Source organism: Chrysoperla carnea, chromosome 3 (genome assembly GCF_905475395.1).
Source record: "Chrysoperla carnea chromosome 3, inChrCarn1.1, whole genome shotgun sequence".
Lineage (NCBI taxonomy): Eukaryota > Metazoa > Arthropoda > Insecta > Neuroptera > Chrysopidae > Chrysoperla > Chrysoperla carnea.
This window is the reverse complement of record NC_058339.1, coordinates 16054320-16079965: the sequence shown is the minus strand read 5'-3', so window position 1 is coordinate 16079965 and position 25646 is coordinate 16054320. Positions and strand designations below refer to the sequence as shown.

Sequence of the window (25646 nt, the reverse complement as noted above, 5' to 3'; positions counted from 1 at the left end):
ATATAATTTAAATCAATATAAATACAGTGCAACCTTAATATAACGAACCTCAATATAACGAATTCCTCGATTTAACGAATTTTTCGCAATCCCCTTGAATTGTCCATAAGAGTCAATATAAAATATACCTCTACATTACGAATATTTTTTGCGAACAGCCTCTATATAACGAATTTTCAACTACATAAAAAATTTAAATACCTCTATATAACGAAATTCGTCAATTCAAAACCTTTATATAACGTATAAAGTCTCACCAATATATGACAGTTAGTATACTCCATAGTATGTAATTCATGTCGCGAGAGGTTCCCACACTTTTTTCCTCTTTATAACGAATTTTAGACCAACTTAACCTCAATATAACAAACCTCAGTTTAACGAATTACTTGATATAACGAATATTTACTGATTCCCTTCAGATTCGTTATATCGAGGTTGCACTGTATATTTATTTCAAAAGTATATAAAATTTTTAAATTGCATTTCTTTATATATTAATAACAACATAAACTTGTCTTTAAGTAGTATTATTGCACAATAAAAATAAATTAGCTTCGCTTCCAATGGGGTATTCTGTGCATATGGAAGAAAACTAACTTTAACAATTTGGCCATTATCCTGGAAAGAATCAAATATCAGGACCATTAACGGATGGTTTGTGGGGATTTCAAAATTCTCACGATGCTTTTGGGTCAGCAAGCAGGCTATACTAAATACCCATGCTTCTTATGCTTATGGGATAGTAGAGCCAGAAGACAGCACTGGACTAAAACTGATTGGCCACCCCGAGAAACTTTAAAACCTGGGGATAAAAATGTTATCAATACTACTTTGGTGCCGCCAGAAAAAGTTTTGTTGCCACCTCTCCATATCAAATTGGGGTTGATGAAACAATTTGTAAAATCACTACAAAAGGATGGAGACTGTTTTAAATATCTATATACAAAATTCCCGAAGCTGTCAGAAGCAAAGTTGAAAGAGGGAGTTTTCATATCTTATGCAGCTGACAAAAAATTTTTACTTTGCAGACCTGTGTTATTTCCCATTTATGAAACGTTTCTGATTGTAAATAATATACAAGAAGAATCATTAGAAAAAAAAAAAAAATCGGAGCTGTTATTGAGGACTCCTTAAGAATGACTATTTTATGCATTCCTTTATCGGACTATTTGTACAAATATTATTGACCCCTTTTTTGACTAAGATGACTGGATTAATGATTATTATGATTATGTTAATAAATAAAAACATATTTTGTAAACAGTTTGTTTTATTTAATTAAATTTTTTATATAAATAATGATGTTTGTCTTGTTTTAAATCAATTTCATTTATTAAAGCCATTGCCAAATTACTTGGTGTACACTCTTTCTTAAGTAAATCATTTACTAGATTTCTTGGTGGTTTACCACCACCATGAGCTAAACATTCTCTACGATAACGTTCCCCATTCGTTCGACTAAATGGATCCATTTCAAAATATTGTTGCCAGATCCATGAAGCAACTGCTCTAGATATTAAATATGAATAATATTTAGCACCATAACCAACTAAATGACTAAAACGTAATTGCCATGCGGTATTCTCCACATATGGTAATGTATAATATTCTTTTTGTGTTTCAGCTAATGTTGCCGTTGTACTATTTGGTATATGTTCTTTACAATTATGATAACGATGATCTAACGCCGAATAAAATAATTGCATTTCAGTTTCACTAGCAATAAATAAATTACGTGATAAACATAATCGTTCTAACATTTCGTCCGATATTTGTTCGTTCGTTTGAAAGTGTCGTGCAAATTTTGATAATACACGTGAATCATTTGCGAAATATTCCATTAAAATTGATGGGACTTCCGCAAAATCAGTTGAACAACGTGTACCAGTTATATGTTGATATTTTGTCCGAGCTAACATTGAATGCATAGCATGACCCATTTCATGGAATAAATTATCAACTAAATTTGGTGTTAATAATGTTGGAGATGACCATCGTGGCATTGGTAAATTTAACATAACCACAACAATTGGTAATTGATATCCATTTGCTAATTGTTTTCCACCTTGAATCGTATAATGACAATCTTGATTTGGTTTTAATTCCCTCTCATAAAAATCACAGTAAATGTAACCTAAAACACCTTCATTTTCATGTACAACGGATAATTTATACACATCATTCGACCATAATTCACCAGGTTCCGTTTCCTCGTTACGTAATTGTATCCCATACAATGATTGCATCAGCATATTTAAACCTTCCATGCAATTTCCTAATGAAAAATATGGTGCATACTCGTAATGATCAATTCGTAGTAAATCTTTTTTTAATTTATTATTTAAATATGGTACATCCCAACAATTAATTTTCGATAAATTCGATGATTTTTGCATTAATTGAAAATCATAAAGTGAACGTGATTTAATATTATCATTTAAAATTGATAAAAATTCTTGAATAAATTTTGGTGTTTCAACAATACTTGCTTTAACAGCACGATCACAATATGTTTGAAAACCGCATGTTTGTGCTAATTTTAATCGTGAATCTAATAATGAATCTAATAAATATTCTTGTTCCTTATCAGGTTGTAAATATAATTTATAACCGTATTCTCGTATTAACGGATTATTTGAATCCGCACATAAACCAGTTATTTGATCATTGATTAATAAATCTTTCGGTATGTTTGGTATATTATTTGATATAAACCGTGGTTGTACGGTATTATTAACAAATTTTTGACCAATTTGTAATATATAATTATTTAATTGTACAACATAGTTACGTAATTGATCGTCAGTTAAATGAATACCACTCTGTTCAAAATCAAATAAAAATAAATCAATAACATGTTTATCGATACTATTTTCTTGTGGAACATTACGTTGTTCCAATAAAACATTATATAAATTACGATTTGTATTTAATTGTTCAACAATTTCACTGATTTTAATACATGCATATTCAGCGGCATTTGTATATTTAAAATTTGGATGTGCTAAACGTATAAATTCAGCTAAATCAGCAACTTTACATAATGTATCAGACATATCATCGAATATTTCAACCATTTTACGTTTACGATCGTGATTTAATGCTTCTGTAATTAATTGTTGTGTTTTGATTTGACATTGTTCTTCTAATATATAAAATCCATCGGGTGATTTTAATGTTGACCAACCAAATAAACCAGTTGATTGATCTGGTGATAATAGTAATTGATTAATATTAACTTTGTGACGTGTTGGTCGTTGATTAAATGTTAATGACAACGATGTATTCTTATTTGATGTTAATGTTGAATATTTTTTAACCAGATGTTTGATGGTGAAACGATTTAAACGTAACATTTTGTTTGTTTGTTGTGTTTTTGTAAAATTTATGTTGGAATGTAATAATAATAAATAATTGTCATTATTTAAAATATTATTCTAAATTATATTTGAATTCATTTAACTAGGTAGTAGGTTTTTTTAATTTATATTTTTTTTATAAACAATTTTAAAATTTGTGATTAGTTTTTTTTTTTTTATATATAAATACAGTTTTATATATTTGTAATTTAATAGATATTTATTTATTTATATTATTTATTTGATCCCACCCATAATAATCAAAATGTACTTGATGGTGGCGGAGGAGGTGGTGATGATGGTCCGTTTGGATCCTAAAAATATTAAATTAATACAATTTTTAATAACAATTTCGAGTAAAGTAAATTTTGTACTTAAAGACGGTCCCAAAAAATTACACTTTATTAGGACTAGCTTTTTTTAGATTTGAGCTGTTAAAGTTTGCGTTTTTAACATGTAATGTTAATTGCGGCTATCACAGGACATTGGCTGGGCGGCAGGCATGCTGAACGCTTAGGCCTGGCAGTGTATCACGATTACTGTAGGGGCTGTCCCAGTGGTGACGAGGAGGAGACAATGTCTCATCTTCTCTGTCACTGCCCAGCTCTTGTCATGAGGAGGTGGACTTACTTGAGCCAGCCTCTCTTTGACGACCTCTCCGACCTAAAGTCAGTCGACGTCAAAGCCCTCCTGCTGTTCTTAAACAGCTCTAAATGGTTCATGGAGTAGTGGGCGAGGATGGGCCAACCCATTAACGGTATCACAACGGACCCTATAGTCTAAGTGTGTCTCACCCCAGGACAGCCACTCTAACCTAACCTGACATGTAAATCCTATATTGAAGTGTTTTTGAAGGTATGATTTATTATGTAATAAGGTCAGTTTTCTTAAAATTAATGTGGAAAACTAATATTCATTAGTTAAAAACATGAAAAATATTTCTCTATAAAGAAAATTATAAAGACGGTTTTTCTATAAAATACATTTAAAGTGATGAAAAGAATGGAAAATGTGTCTTATTTCTTCTATAAGTGAATTTCTCTAAATGTTTAGACATCAACATTTCAAAAACTACGGTGCATATTATAAAATTTTACTCTTTATTTTCGTTTAATTTTCCCAAGTTCTAATAGAATGCACCCTCAAAATTTGAAAAGTAAGTCTCAAATATTTAAACACTTAAAAAAAAAAAACACAGAATAATTGAGACATTAAGATGAAATTCTAAATGAGATATTAGGATGAAATCGCCGGCTTCTTTGATTATTTGTCATATCATCTTAATTTAAATAACATCTAATGAACATACATGGGTAGTCAATGATTTAGTCGCACTTTTACAAAATATTAAAGAAAATTTGGTTGTATAACTAATACTTGATTAAGTCAATTTTAATAATAATGTAGGTAAATAAAAACTTTTTAATTTATTACGTATTCAATTAATATAATTTAAAAAAAGACGCATTAATATAATTAATTAATTACAATATGCCACATCATACCTTGGATAAGAATTAAAAAAATTACTTTTGAATTTTATAAAATTGTTTTAAAAATATTTTATCAGCTTGGCATATATTTGACATATAACCACAATACAACGTAATGTTATGTTACTAAATAAATATATCTAGTGATTTTTTGTTTGTATATTTTAGATATTGGCTATGCTGCAATAAGTTTAAAATATACCATAGAGATAATATTATATCTATGAAATATACCAACTGTGTACTGAAAAATTAGTACATTTAAGGGTGTTGGCTCCGTAAAATATTGTAAAATTTAAGGGTGTTGGCTCCGTAAAATATTGTAAAAAATATAAAAAACATGTTTTGGACTATATGCACGGTAATAATATACATGCATTGAAGTAAAAAAATGTGTTATTTTTAACCTTAATAAATGTTTTGTATTATCCTAATAAAGTCTCTGTTAAAAAAGATTTCTTTCTTCAACTACCAATACTAGAACTTGATCAACTTTGAGTAATTACACGGTCATAATAATGAAACGGTCAATAATTAAGAGTTTATTATTTTTTTAACTCAGAACAAAAACTTCAATGTTTAGTTAGTTTTTTTTGAAAGAAATTGTTGCTGATTTGACTAAATGTTATGGATAACAAACAAACTACCTTAATATAAATGCAAATTTAAAATTAATAGTGAATTATAATTTGTATAAAAAGGAAACTTACCGGTCCAAATTCAGAATTGGGATTTGAAGGTTTTTTTATATGATCAGTATTGGAATTGGTTATTGATCGTGGTCGTAATAAATACAATGCAAGAGCGAAAACAATCATTAAACTTATCATCAATAAGTTGGCGTCTGCATTGTTATTATTTAATTGTTGTTGCTGAGATGTAGCTGCAAATTTTAATTATCAAATCAAGATAAAATGTTTAAGGCAATTAGTAGCTGTACAATAATTAGTTTTTTTAAATTGGAAAGAGATTTTTGGCTCACTCCGTATAATAGTTAATTATTTATACTTACGATTGAAACATTCTGTGTCCGTGCAAAGAGATTGAGATTGCCGCAGCTACAATCATGAATCAGTTATAAATAAAATTATATACGATCATGTAATCAGTTTTGTACCACAAATGATTATTTCAAAGTAGGTCACATTCGTATCTGAACATTAATCTCTTGTGGTACGAATTATATAGGAATCAAACTTACTAAAGACAATAAACGTCTCATTGCCATTTCATGGCCCCAAACGCATTCACATAAATCCATAGCGGATCCATCATCGTCCGACATAATTATGACAATATTATTTAGTTATCTACAATCAATTATTTTGTACAGTTAATATTATTTATGTTAAATAAAGGTACATAGTTTCGAAAAACAACCCTTTCAGATGTATCCCGAACTCTGTGTAGAAATTACATTAATCCAAGAATAAGCATTACTAACCGTAAAATAATTTACTACAGACTTAAAATTTAGATAAATCGCTAAGTGTAATTGCGGGGACTCACAGCATTGAAATGACTGTGAATTTTTCGACTGGTCATTAATAAGTTATAGCTGGGACAGTGGTAAAATATCAGTCGATAAACAGTTGCACAAGGAAAAGCTTGGAGGGCCTGAACCGAAAGATGAATCGATTTATAAAAGTCTCTATATTGGCCTAATATCGAATATTCGATAAGTTGCTACATCGAAAAATCTTCCAACAGTGTATCATATATGTATCTCACTTAGATGCATTGCTTAACGCATGTATTCTGTCATACTCGTGATATTTATATGCCTAGATGTAAATCGAACATTCTGTATATAACATATAGATAGAGGATCCCATGTATTGAAATTGATCTGAATTTGAAGTTGTAAAAAACCACGATTTTCGAATTATTTAATAAAAACCGCAACGGTTAGCAATTAACCGCTTGGTACAAATTCGATCTATGTAGAACATTTTTATAATCCTAAGTGCTTTATCTATATTTTAAGTCAATAAATAAATCATTTTAAATGCGATTTAATTTTCTTGGATCATAGGCCCATTGATTATCAATTCGATCGAGTTAAATCATGGGCAAAAATTATATTTATCAAACAGAAATTTTGTCAATTGATCAATCTTTGTGTTAAATTTTTGTTAAAAATGTTATTACTTTCATACGTATGCAAAAAAAAAAAGAGATACTTGTTATCAGGGTCATTCAGATAATCACTAGAATTATTTATAAATACAAATCGATTGACGAGATTATTTCTAGTACTTACATAATTTTATAATAATTTTTGAATTTAAATACCAAAAATATATTATAAAATTGTCCTGATCCCAAAGAAGAAAAGTCAAAATTTGTTTGTAAACTTATTAAACAATATGGTTCTGAACTAAATAATTGATAGTAGAATACTTACAACTTAAATAAAATTAACTAATATACTAAGTTTTAAATTAAGTTTGCTTGCATCAATACTGAATGCAATCAATTATTGTTTATATTACGTGTTATTATTATTTTTAAAATAATTTTTTATATACAAATATATAACTTTAATGTTGACGTTTACATTTGACAATATTTTTATGTATTTGTTTTGGTATTTGGTATGTGTGTACAGTTTAAAATGGAATATAAATAGGGAGCGTTCTACATATCATGGGAATGAAATCATTGTTTAAAAACCTATTTGCGGAAGAGAAATTCAACTAATTTAAAATTTATGTTTTAAATGAGGTGACCTTTTAGAAACGAAAACTTTACTGAAGTTACAAATTATTATCAGGAAAAAATTTCAACATTCAAGTGTTAACAAGTTCTGCTTTGTACGTCTAAGTGATTAGGCCGATCTATTTTTTGTTAATCGCAAATTTTTCTTGGTTTTCTTTGAGTCTCGATTTTATTTATCCGACTAACTCGACACGCGAGAATTAAATGAAAACTTTCACAAAATACTGCACAGTAAAAATGAATAATACTTTTAAAAAGAATGCAGTTAGTATACCTGCCAATAGGGAATATTCATGTATTTTTTTATATTTTTAATTCATTATTTACACCGTTATAACAAAGTAAAAAATATAAATACTGCTTAAAAATGCTGTATTTAAGAGTAAAAAAATATTTAAAATACATTATAATTTTGAGATATTTAAACACAGTTTTCTGGCACTCTCTGTTGATGACGTATAAGCACGTGATCTGTCAATTGGTGACAGTTCAATGTATAATTTACACTTTAAAAAAATGAATTGACAACACAGAATTTACACTCGTTATTATTAAGTTTTCTAATAAAAAGCAGTAGAATAGTATAATTTAATGAAATACCATATAAAATATAAATAATTAATATCATACAGTATGTCAATAAATTTGACAAGCCCGTATTTTATTGTCACGTCCGTATAAAAAAATGAATTTCTGTTTTAGAAATTTTTAAATGCCCTCACTGAATTTGTATACTTTTATTAATTAATTTTAAGTAATTAAAAAGATATTATATTATAGGAATAGAAATGATACTTTCTTATATATATATATAAGAAAGTATCATTTCTATTCCTAACATTGAATCACGAAGGTTCGATAAATTTAACTAACCTTCGTGTATTGAATAATTAATATTTAAGCTATATACTAAACGAGTGCTAAATCCAAATTATATATTTTGTTTTGGGTTTCCATTCTAGAGCTAAAAAGTGACTTTAGATTCATGAACGAGCAAAATCATTTCATTTTAGCTGTAGGCTTCAAAATAATTTGTTAATTTAGAAATATGCAGTAAAAAAAATATTAATAAAAATTCATGAACGCAACTTTGATTTAAATAAATTATAATTTTTTATTTTAACAGTAAAAATGGTAGGGTATATGAAATGATGGTCACAGCTTTTGTTTGGATCCACGTGGACTATTGCTAATAGCTAGCTGAAAACTACTGTGACCAACTAAAAATTCCCACATAACTACCTACATATACATACATCTAGCTGTCTTGTGTTGCAACAATAAATTTTTCATTGAAAATTATACTTCAAATTCGAGTAAGGCGAAATTTAACTTGTTGTATTTTAAATTGTTTATACATATATTAAGTGGAATTCGATTAATAGGTAGGCGACATGTAATTCTAAGGTCCTACTTATATGTCTCTCAACTTTAAGTAAGCAAGGCAAAGAGCAATAATTATCAAAAAATTTAATTTGCGAAACTTGTTCGCGAGTAGGTATTAATGCTTTTAGAACTTTACAAAATCGCTTTCTTGCTTTATATAAGGGTCGAAAAATGTAGAGAATTTGTTTATAAGAAAGAAATTATAATCATTAAAAACAATTAATTTAATATGAGTTGATTTAAATATAGTTTATTTTTATATTTGAAGAAAAGATTTACATAATAGGAATGAACAAAACTAAAAGAAAAAAAGAAGATAATTGAAAATAATATAATAAATAAAATACTTTGATTAGTAGGTACTTAATAATTGCCAAATATGTTAATTGATACAATAGAGAAGTTGCATTAATTTCTTTGCCACAAATTCATATTATACAAATGAAACAATAATTCATCTAAAGTATATTTAAGTAATTTTTTTTATTAATTATAATAAACAAGTGAAATTTACAAAATTTAAAAAATCCCCGACAAATTTTCGGGTACGGAATCCTAAACTTGCACTTGAAACATATCTGAGGACACTCTCCATTAAATTACCTTTTTGCTTAGAGCCTTCTCCAAACTAAACCGATTTTGAGGATCATCGCCTATTTTTTTGCTGAACTTAAAAAGTCTTACTCTATTTATCTTTTTAAATAAAATTTATAGGGCTACGGATGAAGGATAGGGCCTGAGATGAAAATAAATATGTCCAAAAGACAATAGCGTGTAAAAGAAGCACTTTAAAAAATTTTTACTTTCATTCACTTGAAAAAATTTCTCAAATTTCTCGCTCTGAAACTTGGATTTTGTGCAACTTTTTACAGAGAAAGTGATTAACAATTTCTGAAAATTCAATTTTTCTTTATCTTAGTCTGGTAATATTAACTAAGATGCATTAAAAGTCAAATAAAAGTAAAATAAATAATTTGAATTTTAATTGACATGAGCTTTTGTACAATTTTCAATTTTTTGGAGAAGTAACTCCATTTTCTGTGCGTGACCTCGATTTTGATCGTGAATGCGACCTAGATTTTGATCTTAATTTATCATTATTTCGACTGTTTGAACGACTTCGATGATGACGCCCTCCACCCTCCGAACCAGAACGTGGAGATTTTGATTTAGACTTATCTCTTCTGCCCCGTGAACGGGATCTGGAGCGATCGGATTCACTTCGTGAATGACTGCGACGATCTTTTGAACGTGATCTAGATCGATCTCGGCTACTACGACTGTTAGATCTAAACAAAAAATCATTAAAATATTATTATTTATGACAATGATTTGTCTATTTTTAATTTATTATTAAATTAGTTATACATAAGAAATGGGTGAGTCGTATTTATTTTCTTTGATAATTTCTAAAATTAAAATAAGATCCCATATAATAGGATTCACTCATTTCTAACCCATTTTAAAATTAGTCTTAATTTTTTAGCAACAAAAAAAAAATATAGCAGAAAGATTTAAAATATGCGTTTAATTTTTTTCCATGAAAACTACAACTATTATCAGGTTTAATATTTTTTATTTTGTTGTATTTTTTCTTGAAAGTTAAAAAAAAAAATTATGAAAAGTTTAAGTCTAATGGGCTAATTTTGAGCCGCATATTTTAAATCTGTTTGTACGTAGGATACGACTATTTTGCTTTATTACATGTTTTATTTTCGTGAAAACTGTCAATTGTATAAAATAAATACTCGGTCTTAGCAAGTTTCTTAAGTTTTTTTCATGAATCTGAAATGGAAATGAAGAATTTACCAAAATAAATGACAACCAAAAAAGGAAAAGTAAGGAATTTACCAAAAAGACAACTATAGTAACGAAATAAACATATATGTAATATATTTATATATTTATATAGCCAGCGTTCCATTGTTTATACACCTTTTTCACCGATTCGCTTTTATTTCGGACAATTGTCAAATACCATAGAAGTAAAGATAACAAATATTTCCCCTCTTTGTCAAACAGCACTGCCCGAATCAAAAAAGAATCATTTCTTAAAATGAAAAGGTCTATTGTCATTCACAATGAGCACGACCTTCATGATGTGACAACGCATGCGCAGAATAAACTGTGCGAGAGAGAAACGATCATCTGCACTTTAATTATTTCATTAAACCTCTTTCTCTGCTGGCTATATAGTTGTATACAGAGTGGGGCATTTTAATCTAAAATGGCTAATATCTCGTTTTGTAGTTAATAAATCAAATCATGTTCTGACATCAGGTACGTCCAATTTGATGCCTAGTTCTTCGGGTTTTTTTAATAGTCTAAACGAGTCACAGCCATAATAGATTAAAATTATGGAACTAAAATAAAATTGGCCCACCCTGTATTAAATTTATGGAACTAAAATAAAATTGATTTGATCAATTCCTTTTTTTCTGATTTTTGATTGGAAAAACATTCAAGAATACCAAAGAAAATGTGTTTCTTTTACCGAGTTCAAATCTTTTTATTTATTTAGGACCTACGAATAATTATCACGGAAAAACTTATTACTTTAATTTTAATTCAAATCTGTGGTTATATTCTGGAAACAACTAAAATTGTTGGAAATATTCATTACGCTTTCAGCATTTATGCAGATAATTCAATATGGATACATTCAATTTGAGAACAGCATCATGTTTTTAAGAGCCAAATAACAGGATTAAAATCACAAAATTTTCTTTAATCTTAGTAATTAGAAGTATCTAATACTGAATTATAAATAAAATCACAATTACTTTAGTTAGACGCTTATGGCAATGGTCTTAGTAAAATATAATTAAGAAATACCCCTTGGCAGCACATACTAATTAAGTCCCAAACTTACTTACAGTTTACAGATTCTTTCTACGAGTTATCTTGTAGTTGGCTGTTCCATTTCTGAGCATAATGTGTGTAAAGGTATAATAAGGGACATTATAACTCCACTCATACCTCAATAGCAGCGAGTGGCAACTTGTTCCATAAAATGTTTTTGGATCTAATGAATATGATTACCAAGAGACGTCGCTTTAATCATGTTTTGTAAAATCAATGCCGCGAGTCTTATTACTAAATAATTGTAGTATTCGAATGTCGAGGAGTAAGCCTCCAATCTCCAAACGAACTTATACAAAATGTTAAATCTTAAATTTGATAATGTTTTCAAATTGAACTTAAAACTTTTCAAAGTGATACATACATTCAAACAAACGAATGAATGATTTAATTTGTTAATAAAAAATTAAAAAATATATTATTTTCAAATTACTATAAATCTTACTGCATTTTGTGTTTTGTTTTGCAAATGACACACTATTAGTAGAATTGACAGTAGAACTGACGTGAAGACGACGAAATACTACGGTCTAGAGGTACAAGGAGAAGTAGCTAGCAGTCTCTCTTTAACACGTCGTCGGAAGTACGCAAGTAGTAGAGTAGTCGTAGGAGAGGAGGCCATATTGAACTTGAAAGTCATCGTCGTAGAGTACACAGTAAATCGTCTGCGAAGAGTCTACGTAGACCATCTGATTATACATACCATACATGTGAATTTCTTTCTTTAGTTGTTGGAACTCACATTTGTGTGTGTCAGTGATTGAATGCGTGCGTTTCACACATCAAGACGACGAGTGGAATGTGTGATCTATGAGAATTGATTACCTTTTGAATCTGATCGGCGCTCTCTCATCTCAAAAAATACCTATAAAACGATGCTTTGTAGCAAAATCAATGTGAACACGTCATGATTTTTTAAATTACGTTTTTAGTATCTTTCAAGATTATTTTAACACCGCTCTTGTTGTATATTTTTGAAAGAAGTAGGCAAATATTTATTTTTAAATAATTTCATTAAAATGTAAATCTCAAAAATCAGAGATATAAGTTTTATGTTATATTATTTTCTTGGAATTCATTGGAGTTAAACGGTAATTAAAAGTAAAAATTATCGAGTTATCGAGGTATAAAATGAAAATTTATTAAATTTACCGTAGCTTTTAATAAGTGATCGATTTATGGGGGAAAATAAGTAGTTTTTAATAAAATTGGCAGTTATTGGCTGAAAATATTTTTCCGAATGCTATTGAACAAAAAAAGGCGACCACTTACTACCATCATTTCACGATATCAAAACTAATAAATTTATCAAGCCTTGGTAGATAATTTACAGATCATCGTATCAGCCACAAACATTTGGCATTTTATTATTCCAATAATAAAAACAACCGAACTTGACACGGCCGATGACTTATTATGGTAAATAAATTAACAAATTTTCATGCTCGGGATTCGATCACAAAATCAGAATCCTAGTTAAAAAATTATTTAAATCATTGATCGCAAATTTAAATTTTATAATAAATGTTTTGCCCAGTTCTTTAGTATTTTAAGGGCAAATTTTATTTTAAAAAAATGGAGTTATTTAACCTCTAGGTAAAAAATAACTATTTGTTAACAAGAAATAAAATTATAAATACGATTCAAAAATTGCCCTTATAAAGTGGTAGGAGATTTCATCAGTTGTAAATGTAAAACATCTGTTTTTAGTAGAATTTGAAGTGGAAGCAAATGGATTACATCATTCAACATAACTTACCTTCGACGACCGCTTCCACCTTTACGATGTCGAGTACAATCTCTTGCATAATGTCCACGATCTCCACATTCATAGCATCTATCATCTGGATGAAATGGTCGACCACGTGATCTTGGTGGAGGACCACGGTAACGACCTCCACCACCACTTTTTCCATTAGACATTTCAACTCGTGCTCTTCTACCGCAAACGGTTCGACCATCTAGGGAATCATATAATTTTATAATAATTACGAATTTTTCTTTATCAATTGATTTGTAAGTTCGATAACGATATCTGTGGTAAAGATATCTCCGTGATACCGCGATTAAACGATAAAAATTTGCAAAAATACAAAAAAAAAAAATGAAGTGTATCAATTTGCAATTTTTCACTTGTTTTGTGTAATGTAAGAGTAACAAAGACACAACTATAATTTCCACATTCATTTGCGGGAAACGCAAACGCGTCAACATCAATATTTTTATAATTATTATCAGTTTCCACCGCCAAATCACGGCGACACGGATGTTGTTATTCTCATGATTGTGCTAAAATGATACAAAACCTAATCCCCTAACAGCATCTTCTGCGTCTCTAGGATCTTCAAATTCAACAAATGCAAATCCTGGTGGATTTCTAGCAACCCAAACATTACGCAAGGGACCGTAATAACTAAATGCATCTTCTAATTCTTGTTTTGAAGCATTACTTCCTAAATCTCCAACATACAATTTACAATCGGTAGCATAACGAGACATTTTACGTCTAAAATAAAATAAATATTATTTAAAATTATATAAATGTGTAAAATTTAGTTTTATTTTTACCTCAAACTCATGGTGAATGTAATTTGACTTTCAAAACTTAAAAATGCTTAAGCAACTATTATATCTATTAAGTAGATATATCTTGTGACTAAAACTTCAAGACATTTGCTTTTTAAATAATTATTTTCATTTATTTCTTAAAAGATCATTCATTATTTTACAATTTTTTATGGTTTTTAGTACTTTGTGTAGTCAAAACTATTAAAACCACCAAAACTCAAAAGAGACAATAATCAATAGTATTGCACATGAGCATTAAAAATAAAATAACGACCTCTAACGAATTTTACCGAAATAAATATAAAAATATAGAGTTAAAATTTAAAATCAGTTTTTGCCGATTTTTTAAAAACAAGTTTTGATTGGAACTTTTCCATAAACTATATATTTGCCAATGAATCCAAGTATCCAACTAAATCGGTAAAGAAAAAATTCTTATTTAATAATGGTTACGTACTAATGGTTAACGTACTTTTAGCAACTTTTAGCGAAACTATTATAGTTTTATCGATAATGAAATTTCACGACTGACTTGAGAATTTCGTGTTAAGAAATGAAATTCGAAACTAAGAATAGATTGAGCGCAATGACAAAGTCAAAACAGACTTCAGACAGTCACAACAAAAATAATTCAGACAAAAATTATAGATAATCTGATTCTCTACAAAAAGTGTCTCTACACCTTTTTTTCGTGATATAGCGGTTCAAAGAATTGAACAAATTATTTTTTTCGTAATACATTTTTGAACCGTTATACGAGTAAAGATATGAGGACTTAGTTTTGATGAACCAGCTTCTTCTTCTTGGCGCTGTCTTTTCACAGCATCAATGCTACTTTTTCGAGTATAATTTTTTCGACACTGCACATGAGTTTTTACAGATGTCTGGTCTTTCAGGTACTCCGAAAATTCACCACCCCTTTCAATACTTAAAACTAACCGTATTTTGTGAAGTATTTGACCTTTGAAACGAGGTAGGTTGAATGAAACACAGATGTTACTCAGTCCATGCTACTAAATACAAATAGGGACGGAGTTCTTGACGTTGATTCAAATTCTAAAAATTTTTAAATTTGTATGTATAAGATATAGGGACTCATATTTTTACTCGTATAGCGGTTCAAAAATGTATATAAACGAATAAAATAATTTTTTCAATTCTTTGAACCGCTATATCACCAAAATGGCAGCACTTATGAAAAAAGGTTCAGAGACACATTTTGTAGCAAATTGAATGATCTACAATTTTTGTCTAAACTATTTTTGCTGGTAAACTCATCGTTTTGCTGAAAAACGCGAAAAACCTATTTTTGCAAACTTCCCCCCTCAATAAAATTTTTTGCACAAGGAGGATTGATGGGGACTTTTCACAATTCATTTATAATAGTATTCTGAACATTCATACCAATTTTTACCTTTATGGGAATTTTTGTAACCTTCAAAGTGTAATTTGACTGGATAACAATGCAATACAAAGTATTAGTAAGCCAAGTATTTTTATCTATGATTCATTCTTTTGATTCGTTTGACAAATACAATCAGTTGTGTGTCTATGGTTTTAAATCATATTCATATTCATTTAACATGGTTAATGAATTTGATTCAAAGTACTTATAAAAAAAGATTCAGATTCAGATACATTTTCGGGCGGTTTTCTTTTAAAATTCAAATTGGAATATTTATTACAAACGTTCCATTATATTGTATTTGATCCAATTTAATATTAGTGATTATAATGTTTATTGAATGGTTACTTTAAGCTTTGATTGTTATTTTTTATTTTAAAATCGTTAAATATTGAACAACTAAAATGAGTTCTGTAAAGAAAAAAAGCACAATTTGGAATCTTTTTACTGTTATATCAGAAACAAAAGTAAAATGTGATATATGTGGTAACGAACTTTCAACAAAGAACAAAGCAACCACTAACTTACTCAGACATGTTAAAAATAAACACAATATCGTTAAAGTACAAAAAAGTGTTCCCGCAGTAAGTGTGTGCAAAAAAGAGGAAAATGAAGAAGACTTAGATGAATCAGATAACGTAAATACGTTCTATGCTTACGATAATTATATACCAGAAACATCGCAAATAGAATCAACGCCAGAAGTATCGATGAAAATGAAAAGAAGCGCAGCATGGAAACGTTTTACTCTTTTAAGTGATTCACGAGCAAGATGTAATCAATGTGGCAAAGAAATTTCCATAAAGAATAAATCAACCACAAACTTAATTAGGCATTATAAGAAAAAACACTTGAGTATACAAATCGAAAAAACATTTTCAATGAATGAGGATAATATCGCCACAAATGAAGAAAATTCATTTGATGAAGATCCTTTAGATATTAAACCATCCATTTCCCAAGATTCACCACCACCGCAAAAGAAGTTGAAACCTATTAAAATAAGTTTAATTCGAAACAAAGCGATTGATATGCAGTTATTAAAGATGATTGTTAAAAATTATCATCCTTTTGATATGATTGAAAATGTAGAATTTCGAAAACTGATATCATTGTTGAATCCTCAATATACAATTCCCGACCGTAAAGCTTTGAATACGTTATTAACAGAGTTACATTTGAAAATTTCAAACCAAATTCATGAAGAATTGAGAGCAACAAGTAATTCTGGTGTAACAATTACAACGGATAGTTGGACATCTATAAACAACGATCATTTCCAAGCTATTACCGTACATTTTTTGGATGAAAATTTTACGCTAAAAAGTTATTTATTAGATTGTTTTAGATATAACGAAGAGCACAGCATTGATGATATATCCGGTGAAATAAAACGTATTTCTAGTGAATGGAACATAAATGAAAAGATTTCAGCAGTGGTTACTGATAATACAAAAAATATATCTGCTGCGGTGGAAATGTGCGGATGGAATCATATTCCATGTTTTGGTCATTCACTTAATGCAATAGTTCAATCGGCACTTTTAGAAATAAAGACCTTACATTCAAAGATTAAACTTATTGTAGAACATTTCAATAGTAATACACAAGCTGCGGAAAATCTAGAAAGTATTCAAAAACAAATGGGAGTTCCAATTCAATTGAAAGTTGTTAATGATGTGAAAATGTATTGGATTTCCACTTATGAAATGTTTACCAGAATTTTAAGCATTAAAGAATCCATTATTTCCATTTTAACGGACACCCATCTAACAGAAATTGATTGGTTTTTACTAGAAAACGTTTGTGAAGTATTAAAATTCTTCGAGAAAATAACTGTAGAAATAAGCGCGGAAAAATCAGTTACAATATCAAAGTTGATTTTTTTATGTGATTTATTACTTAGAAAGTGTTATGAATTCAAAAATGAAAATATTCTAAATGAAACAGTCGAATCTCATGAGTATTTAAAGTTTATAAACAAAATCATCGAACAAGTAGAAACAAAATTGAATTATATAGGAGAAAGTATGATAATAGCGGAAGCAACACTTTTAGATCCACGATTTAAGAACTTTGGATTTCATGATGATAATCATTTCGAAAAAGCTAGACAATCTGTTTTGAATTATATGACTTCTTTGGAAGAAAGAATCGGTTCAAAAGATAGTTTGTTTCATCATGTGAATGTAAAAACAGAAAGTGATAGTTTATGGAATCAATTCGACATACAAACTAAGCAAGTAATCCAAAATAGGAATCCACGAGATGACGCCGTTCTTGAATTAGATAAATATTTACAAGAGCCGCTTCTTCCAAGAAGTGAAAATCCATTAATTTGGTGGCAGCAACGAAAAAATATTTATCCAAAACTTATAACATTAGTTAAAAATCGACTTTGTGTTATTCCAACATCTTTACCACATGAACGTATCTTTTCGAAAAATAGTGGGATACTACATGAAAACCGAAATAGACTTAGTGGTTCAAAAATCTCCAAAATATTATTCTTAAACGCAAATTTAGATTTTTTAATAAACTAATCTTAAAATACAAATTAAAAATTCTTATGGATTCACTCTGTATGTTAAACAATTCTTTGTTTTAAGAAGATCCCGTGAATCGAACAAACCGTAAACTCTAAACAATTTTTAAGTTAATGAATGTAAAAATAATATAATTTTTTGTAAATTTAATGATAAACGTGTTATCTACCTATGTTAATTAATTTTAGATAAAATATGAAAATATTTGTAGTGTTACTCACCGACAAAAACGAATTATTTAATAATAAATAAAAGAAAAGTTGTTAATTGTTTTCTTATCCCCCTGATTCATGGTGCCAATTTCTTTATTATAAAACAAATTTTCGACGTAGGATAGGGATTCATGAATGGTAAGATTTTATGGCTGCTGAAAACGGCAGAATCTGACTCCATTCCTGAGGTGGACTACTGAAATTATAAAATAACAATAGCAGATTAATGGAAGGTAAACTTTTCACAATAATAATTTTCATATTTGATTTCTCTTACGTTTGAAGTCTGCTGGGATAGTAACAATTTGACAACCTTCGATTAAGTATGAATAGTTCCGAATCTGTTTATTATAATAACGTCAGCAGGGTTGCCAGATTGGACGTTTTTCCACAAATTGGGCGATTTTAGAATGTCTCTTGCGCCTAAATTTCTATTAGGCGATTTTCCACAATTTGCTTTCCTTCACGGCACACTTAAAGGAATTGGACTTTTTATGTCCAATTTATTTGGATGCTGTTTACACCATAGAATATTATACATAGAGAACGCGAAGAATTTGCTAGTCTGTAAGTGAATGCGATATGATGAATGAGAGAGAAGACTGTCAGTGTCGAGTTCCTCTGTGTCCTTGTCATAAACATATGTACATATATACTTACTAGCAGATACCCGCCCGCTTTGCTACGAAATTTCTCATTTTTAAACAGAGACTATCACGTTATAGCCCTCACTTATCCTCCCTTTCGTTTACAATTTTATGGATTTTAATTTTTTTGAAAATGAAGTTTTGCCCATAATCCGCGCTGACTTTGTAACTTTCTATAGGTCCAATCATTAAATTAACCTGATTTTTATACTTTTTGGTTTGGAAAATTACCCCATCCACTGAGTTTCATCAAATTCCAAAACAAAATTTTTTTTCCGATTTTCTCGATATTTTTAAAGGGGTACCGTACCCATTAAAAAATTGCAAAAAATCTCAAAATTTTTTTAATCTCCAATTTCGATAAAACTCAAAAATCAGGTGCATTTGCAGACTGGTCGAATAGTTTTTGAGATACGAACTAAAATCGATCCAAATATTGCGATATCTCAGAAACTCTCTCTTTTCAGTGTGTTTGTTTGGTAAATAATGATTAAATGATAACACTACATCAATTTTTTTAAATAAAATATATATTAAAATGAATAATTACAAAATTCTTATTCACATTAAATTCTAACTCTTACGAAAAATACAACATATTTAAAATAACTTTTATAAACCAAATCTTGCTGGTGTACGTCGTGGAGTTGTTCCAGGTGTTAAAATCTCTTGTCCCTTACTCAAAGCAGCTTCTTTCCGCTCTTCTTCTTCTTTACGCGCTTTGATTGCTTTTTGTGCGTCTTCCATTTGTGATTCCATTTCTTGTAAATGTTCAGCAGCTTGTTTACGTTTGGCGAGTCCAGAACGTCCGGTTTCTTTCACAGAGAAAAACATAGGACCCAATTCAGCTAACCAATGACCATCCACGGATGTTACACATTGCATGTATTCACGTGCTGTCATTACTAGTTCATGATACACCACATAATCTGGGGTATTACCTAAAATTAAAAGAAATGCGTTAAGGCATGGCGAGTCAAAGATAGAGAGTGATATTATTTGGACCTTTTGGTAATTTCTCTGTTTTATTACCTCGATTATAAACTAAACACTAAAGAATGAGAAAGTTGGTAAACTCACCTAAACCAAATAACGCAGAAGTTGGATGTAAATGACATGGCATTCCAGTACGCAAATTAACGTATTCACCAATTCCTTTCAATCGAGCTGCTTGATGGAAATATGCTGAACAGATACATTTTCTAACAATATCCCATTCAGTACCGCAAGAAGTGACTTCCATTTTTTGTTGAACAAGTATATCTTTCAATTGTTGGCGAACTTCACGAACTTTTCGCATTGCTTTTATATGTATAAAATGTTCATTACACCAATTCGCTGAATAACTATTCATTTTCCATTGATTATAAACATTTAAATAAGTTAAATGATCACTTTCAGGTACTTGAAATTTTTCACGAACACCATCAGCCTCTTCTTCACGCCCTTTGGGGCGATAAAATATCGATGGGACCGATAACATTGAGACAATAATTAATATTTCATTTGTACAACCCATTTGATTGCTAACAATTAACATTTGACATTGAGGTGGATCCAATGGGAACTCAGCCATTTGTTTACCTAATGGCGTTAATTCTCCGGTGTTATCTAATGCACCTAAGATCCATAATTGATACAATGAATTTAAAATATTATCTTGTGGTGGAGGATCCATGAAATGAAATTGTAAAAGATGGCGTACACCTAAAGATTTTAATAATAGGACAGTATTTGCTAGATTTGTTCGTTGAATTTCTGGTACCGTTGCAGCTAATAATTCGTCTTGATATTGTCGTCGAGTGTACAAACGATATGCAATACCAGGACCGGTTCGCCCTGCTCTACCACTTCGTTGGCCTGCATTTGCTTGACTTATAGGGTAAATTTGTAAGGCATCCATACCAATTCGTGGATTGTAAACTTTCAGTTTACAATATCCCGAGTCGATCACAAATATAATACCTGCGACAATAAAAACACAGGTTATAGAAAAAAATTATCAAAGGTTAAATACAAAATTACATCTGCGAAGTCGAATATAAACATGAAATATTATCGACCTAATTTTTAAGAAAACACATTTTTTTTGGCACTATATTAAAAAAAAAAAAAAAATATTTGACTTACCATCAACTGTTAAGGAAGTTTCTGCAATATTTGTAGCAACCACACATTTCCGTGAACCTTCTGGTGACCTTTGGAATATTTTCGCTTGTAAATCGGATGGCAATTGAGAATAAATTGGTAAAATTGTTAATTGTGGAGCAGTGTCGATTTCTGATAAACGTTCCGCTAAAACTTCACAAGTAACTTCAATATCTTCCTGACCCGGCATAAATATCAACATATCACCTGATAATGGTTGTAAATGAATCTGTATTGCTTGTTTAACAGCTGCATCGACATAATCTTCAACAGGATTTTTACTATACATAACCTCTACAGGGAATGTACGACCAGGAATAGTAAAAGTTGGAACATTACCAAAAAACATTGAAAATTTACTAGAATCCATGGTAGCTGATGTTACAATTAATTTTAAATCATGCCTTCGGGCAACAACTTCACGTAACAATCCAAATAGTACGTCAGTATTTAAAGACCGTTCGTGAGCTTCGTCCATAATAATTGCTGAATAATGATCCAAATCAGGCTCTCGTAAGGATTCTCGTAATAAAATACCATCAGTCATGTATTTAATAACAGTTTTTTCAGAAGTACAATCCTCAAAACGAATTGCGTAACCTACTTCATCACCTAAACGTGTATGCATTTCATCACTAACACGTTTCGCGACCGACATAGCAGCGACCCGACGCGGTTGCGTACATCCAATCATTCCATATTTCGTATAACCATCTTCATGTAAGTACTGTGTTAATTGTGTTGTTTTCCCGCTTCCAGTTTCACCTACAATTATGACTACAGAATTCTCCCGTATAACATTTAACAATTCTTGACGTACTGCGAACGCTGGTAAATATCGACGTTGTTGTTCAAAAGACTTTTTCTTTGCAAAATCACTTGCAACTGCAACGTCTCCACGCATATGATCTGCAAACTTATGATCCGCTTTATAATCAGCTGTATCCTCTTCTACATTCATTTTGGCGTCAGGTTCATCTTCTTTCTTTTTAATACCCATTATATTTCCGATCGTTGTACCGCCTAGCTCCCAATGTTTCTTTTGCGCTTTCCTACGTTCTTTTTGCTCACGATAGGCACGAACTAAAGCTGAACCTTTACGTGATACTAATGCCATATCTGATGTTGGATCTTTGACTGGAATTACAGGTTCTGGTTGTTTTGTAAATACTATTCGACCATCAAGAAATGGTGGAACAATATTATGTACAAGCAAATGGACACGATCTACACTCTCTTCATCGAAATCTTCGTTTACATCAACTGTGTGTACAACTCCAGACGTTAACATTCGATTTCTTTCCCATAATTCATTATCCTTGTTAATTTGTCTCTGTTGTGCTGATATTCGTTTCTTTTTACGTTGTTCTAGTTGTTCTTCTTTTTTCTTTGTGTATTCTTCGCTAATTGTAGAAAATGGGTTATTTTCTTCATCGTAACCTTCATCGATGTTATACCTGTTACAATAAATAATGTTAATTTTCCACATTGAAGTGAAAATTTTGAGTTTACACCCAAATAGAAAATTCATATGACTAATAAGCACATCTGGTTTAATAGACCAAGAGATAGTCACGTATTTGAACCGATGATTTTCGCGCTTCAACTTGTATAACAGACTATTTTGATGTATGAATGATATCTGGATTAGTGTCACAATTAGTGAAAAAATTATGGATTATTTATTTAAAAAACGAATAAAACTTTTTTAGCTGCTATCATGTTATCGAAAACGTTTTGGTTTGACTGCCGTTTTGACGAAATAAAGAATTAGTAAATATTAAGAGTTAGAGTTGGAAGATATTAGATTTAGATCACCGTTCAAGACATTTTAGAAATTAGCCACAGTTCCATGAGGAATCAAGAATTAAAGAATAGGAAACTAGAAAAAAAAATGTTATACCATTCTCGATCTAAACGTTGTTGCTCTTCTTCCCATAATTCTTTGTCTTCATCCGATTTCCATTTTACATTTTCATTGCCAACTGATGGTGTAGCACCCGTTTTTTTACGATCTTTTGCCCAAACATTATAGCGATGAACAGGTGTAGGTCGTGGTGTATCGTCAACAATTTTTCCTTTACGACTTGAAGATTTGTAAGATTTTGGTTCTTTTTTAATTGATGTTTTGTAAGACCTATGTGATCTTTCTGATCTCTCAGATTTTGGTTCGCTTTTACCACGCGCTCTTTCTGACCAATCATCAGAATTTTTGTAAACGGATGGAGTAGGAAAATCCCACGATGATCGAGATCTATGATAATCTCCCACATCGTCTTCGTCCCAAGTTGATTTAGAGACTGTTTCTTTCACATTTAAATTCGGTGTTTGTGGTTCATCCTTAAAACGAGGTGTTCTCGATTCACTACGATTCGAATCACCACCATTTCGTTCATAATATCGATCACGTTCTCTGTATCGATCGTGATGTCGATTTCGTTCGTATTCATCTCGACGTTTTTCACGTTTATCTTTTGTACTTGCATAAACACCTTTTTCACGATTTTTGGCTAAACGATCTAGCAGACGATCTTTAGCTTCTTTACTTATTCCACCCGTGTAGGTTGGAGTTTCATTGTATGTTAAACGATAATTCCGTTTCGATTTCTTTTCTGATTCTTGTAATTTTTCATCACCGGAGCTATCAGACGAAGATGATGAATCATCATCATCTTTGTTTGAAAATGATATTTTTCTAGCATTTTCTAATTCACGTTCTTTACGACGTTGAGCAGCTAGTTTATCTAAGCCCAATAATGATGGTTGTGGTACCTTAAATGTTGGTTGTTTCTTCTTAATAATTAAACCACCTTTTTGGTTACTTATACCCTCTAATCTATGAACACTTTCATCTTCATCAGGATTCATTATCCTGTCTTCAATTTAATTATTATAAATAATAATTTAATTTATACTATTTTGACATGTTTAACATAAACATAACCTTGCTAGGAAAATATAAAAATGAAATGATCTGTCATACAAACCGATTAGTTTTGTTGGTTAACCTGTATTTTTCAAATAAAATAGCGGCAAAGTTAATTCTCCTCGATTCAAAATTTGGATTTTAAGATACATTTCTTTCCAATACACCATTCTTTGTTTATATTTCTGTATAACAAAGGCCATAATATGATATGATATTATACTTATAGTACAACCACTTTGGGGTTTCACCTTCGAAAAAATGAAAACAATTGGGAAACTTTATGGAAGAAATACTGCTTCATAAGTAGAATCAGATAAAAGTTTCCATCTGGAATGGATTATGTAGTGTATTATATGAGAATATAAGTTATGTGTGTCTGATACAACAGTCGTGTTATATATACACCAATGTGACTATCTAAGAGCGACTATCGTTCTTTACTTACATGACATAAAATAAACACACGAAATCAACACTGTCTATACATGATATTTCAACAATTAACTCAGTCAATTATTTGTTTTCACTTATTTTTTTATTTTTTTTCATTCATTCCAAGTAAAAATTATCAAAAACTTCTCTATGAGAGCAATGTATCTATATTGATGGATATCTAAGCTGAAATTTAAACACATATTCTTTGAGTAAAAGTCTACCTATACAAAAATGTTGAGCCTTTAAATCAAACATTGTTATCATGCTCATACATCCCTAATTATTTGAATAACATTTACCTGTGTACCGGAATGAGCCCTCCATCTGAAACGGGAAAATCGGATCCCTAGATTGCGCTTGATATTTGGAAGAATGGCTCTGAGTTAATAGAGATAGGAAGCTACATTTACTCTTAGATAATAATTTTCAATAGAAAAAGTAATGACTAAATTATTAGATAAAAATATATAATATCAATATAATATAATAATAATAAAAATGACATAGGTTTTTGTCTAAAAACTGATTTCTCGTAATTTTAATAGCCATATGATACAAATAGTCTAAAATAAAATAATATTTTGTATGATGTCTAGTTCCGCAATTTTCACCTGAATCATTAATAAATCTATTTATAATTTGTTTACAATAGAATTAAATCTGAAGTAAATAAATAATACAGATTATTACATATTTTTGTTAAAAATTATTCCAAATTAAAAAAATTATTACTTTCACTTTTTAAAAAAAAGTTAAATAATAACATTTGTAGTTAATAACTTGGATGGCCGGCCACTAATCAGTGTCGTATGAAGATATATGTTGTATGCAGTAAACTTATTCAACAGGTGTATATGTCGGGAGAATTTTTTTCTGTTTTTAGCTACGGTTACCGTCCTGCGGAATTCTACACATGTCGACTAATATTATCA

At 29.9% G+C, this 25646-nt stretch overlaps 5 protein-coding genes across 8 annotated transcripts; 1 reads left to right on the top strand and 4 right to left on the bottom strand.

Annotated features, from left to right (window-relative positions):
* Nucleotides 1–1304: 1304 nt before the first annotated feature.
* Nucleotides 1305–3438, bottom strand: LOC123296391 (mitochondrial intermediate peptidase; the record flags this gene model as incomplete). Its single annotated transcript, XM_044877854.1, has 1 exon — nucleotides 1305–3438. A coding segment is annotated over exon 1 (2055 nt), but the record flags the coding sequence as incomplete, so codon positions are not given.
* Nucleotides 3439–3544: 106 nt separating this feature from the next.
* Nucleotides 3545–7404, bottom strand: LOC123296396 (small integral membrane protein 14). The gene is made up of 5 exons (XM_044877861.1): nucleotides 7263–7404; nucleotides 6057–6165; nucleotides 5868–5913; nucleotides 5566–5738; nucleotides 3545–3676 (listed from the first exon to the last, which is right to left on the bottom strand). The coding sequence occupies exons 2-5, from the start codon at nucleotides 6138–6140 to the stop codon at nucleotides 3623–3625; spliced, it is 357 nt and encodes a 118-aa protein (XP_044733796.1). The 5' UTR covers nucleotides 6141–6165; nucleotides 7263–7404; the 3' UTR covers nucleotides 3545–3622.
* Nucleotides 7405–9948: 2544 nt separating this feature from the next.
* LOC123296390 (serine/arginine-rich splicing factor 7-like) lies at nucleotides 9949–14496 on the bottom strand. Its single transcript, XM_044877853.1, has 4 exons — nucleotides 14393–14496; nucleotides 14131–14330; nucleotides 13584–13785; nucleotides 9949–10251 (listed from the first exon to the last, which is right to left on the bottom strand). Exons 1-4 carry the CDS (start codon nucleotides 14401–14403, stop codon nucleotides 9972–9974), a joined length of 693 nt encoding a protein of 230 aa, XP_044733788.1. The 5' UTR covers nucleotides 14404–14496; the 3' UTR covers nucleotides 9949–9971.
* A 1656-nt stretch (nucleotides 14497–16152) lies between these two features.
* LOC123295623 (zinc finger BED domain-containing protein 4-like) lies at nucleotides 16153–18408 on the top strand. The gene has a single exon (XM_044877036.1). It carries the CDS (start codon nucleotides 16202–16204, stop codon nucleotides 18338–18340), a length of 2139 nt encoding a protein of 712 aa, XP_044732971.1. The 5' UTR covers nucleotides 16153–16201; the 3' UTR covers nucleotides 18341–18408.
* Nucleotides 18409–19720: 1312 nt separating this feature from the next.
* LOC123295238 (pre-mRNA-splicing factor ATP-dependent RNA helicase PRP16) lies at nucleotides 19721–24289 on the bottom strand. 4 transcript variants are annotated; one of them, XM_044876504.1, is made up of 5 exons: nucleotides 23488–24289; nucleotides 23254–23436; nucleotides 21333–22807; nucleotides 20283–21167; nucleotides 19721–20143 (listed from the first exon to the last, which is right to left on the bottom strand). In XM_044876504.1, exons 1-5 carry the CDS (start codon nucleotides 24216–24218, stop codon nucleotides 19815–19817), a joined length of 3603 nt encoding a protein of 1200 aa, XP_044732439.1. In that variant the 5' UTR covers nucleotides 24219–24289; the 3' UTR covers nucleotides 19721–19814. The 4 variants fall into 4 exon arrangements, with proteins under 4 accessions (XP_044732439.1, XP_044732440.1, XP_044732442.1 ...); XM_044876505.1 differs by having other exon boundaries at nucleotides 23254–23428; nucleotides 23534–24289; XM_044876507.1 differs by having other exon boundaries at nucleotides 23548–24289.
* Nucleotides 24290–25646: the final 1357 nt, after the last annotated feature.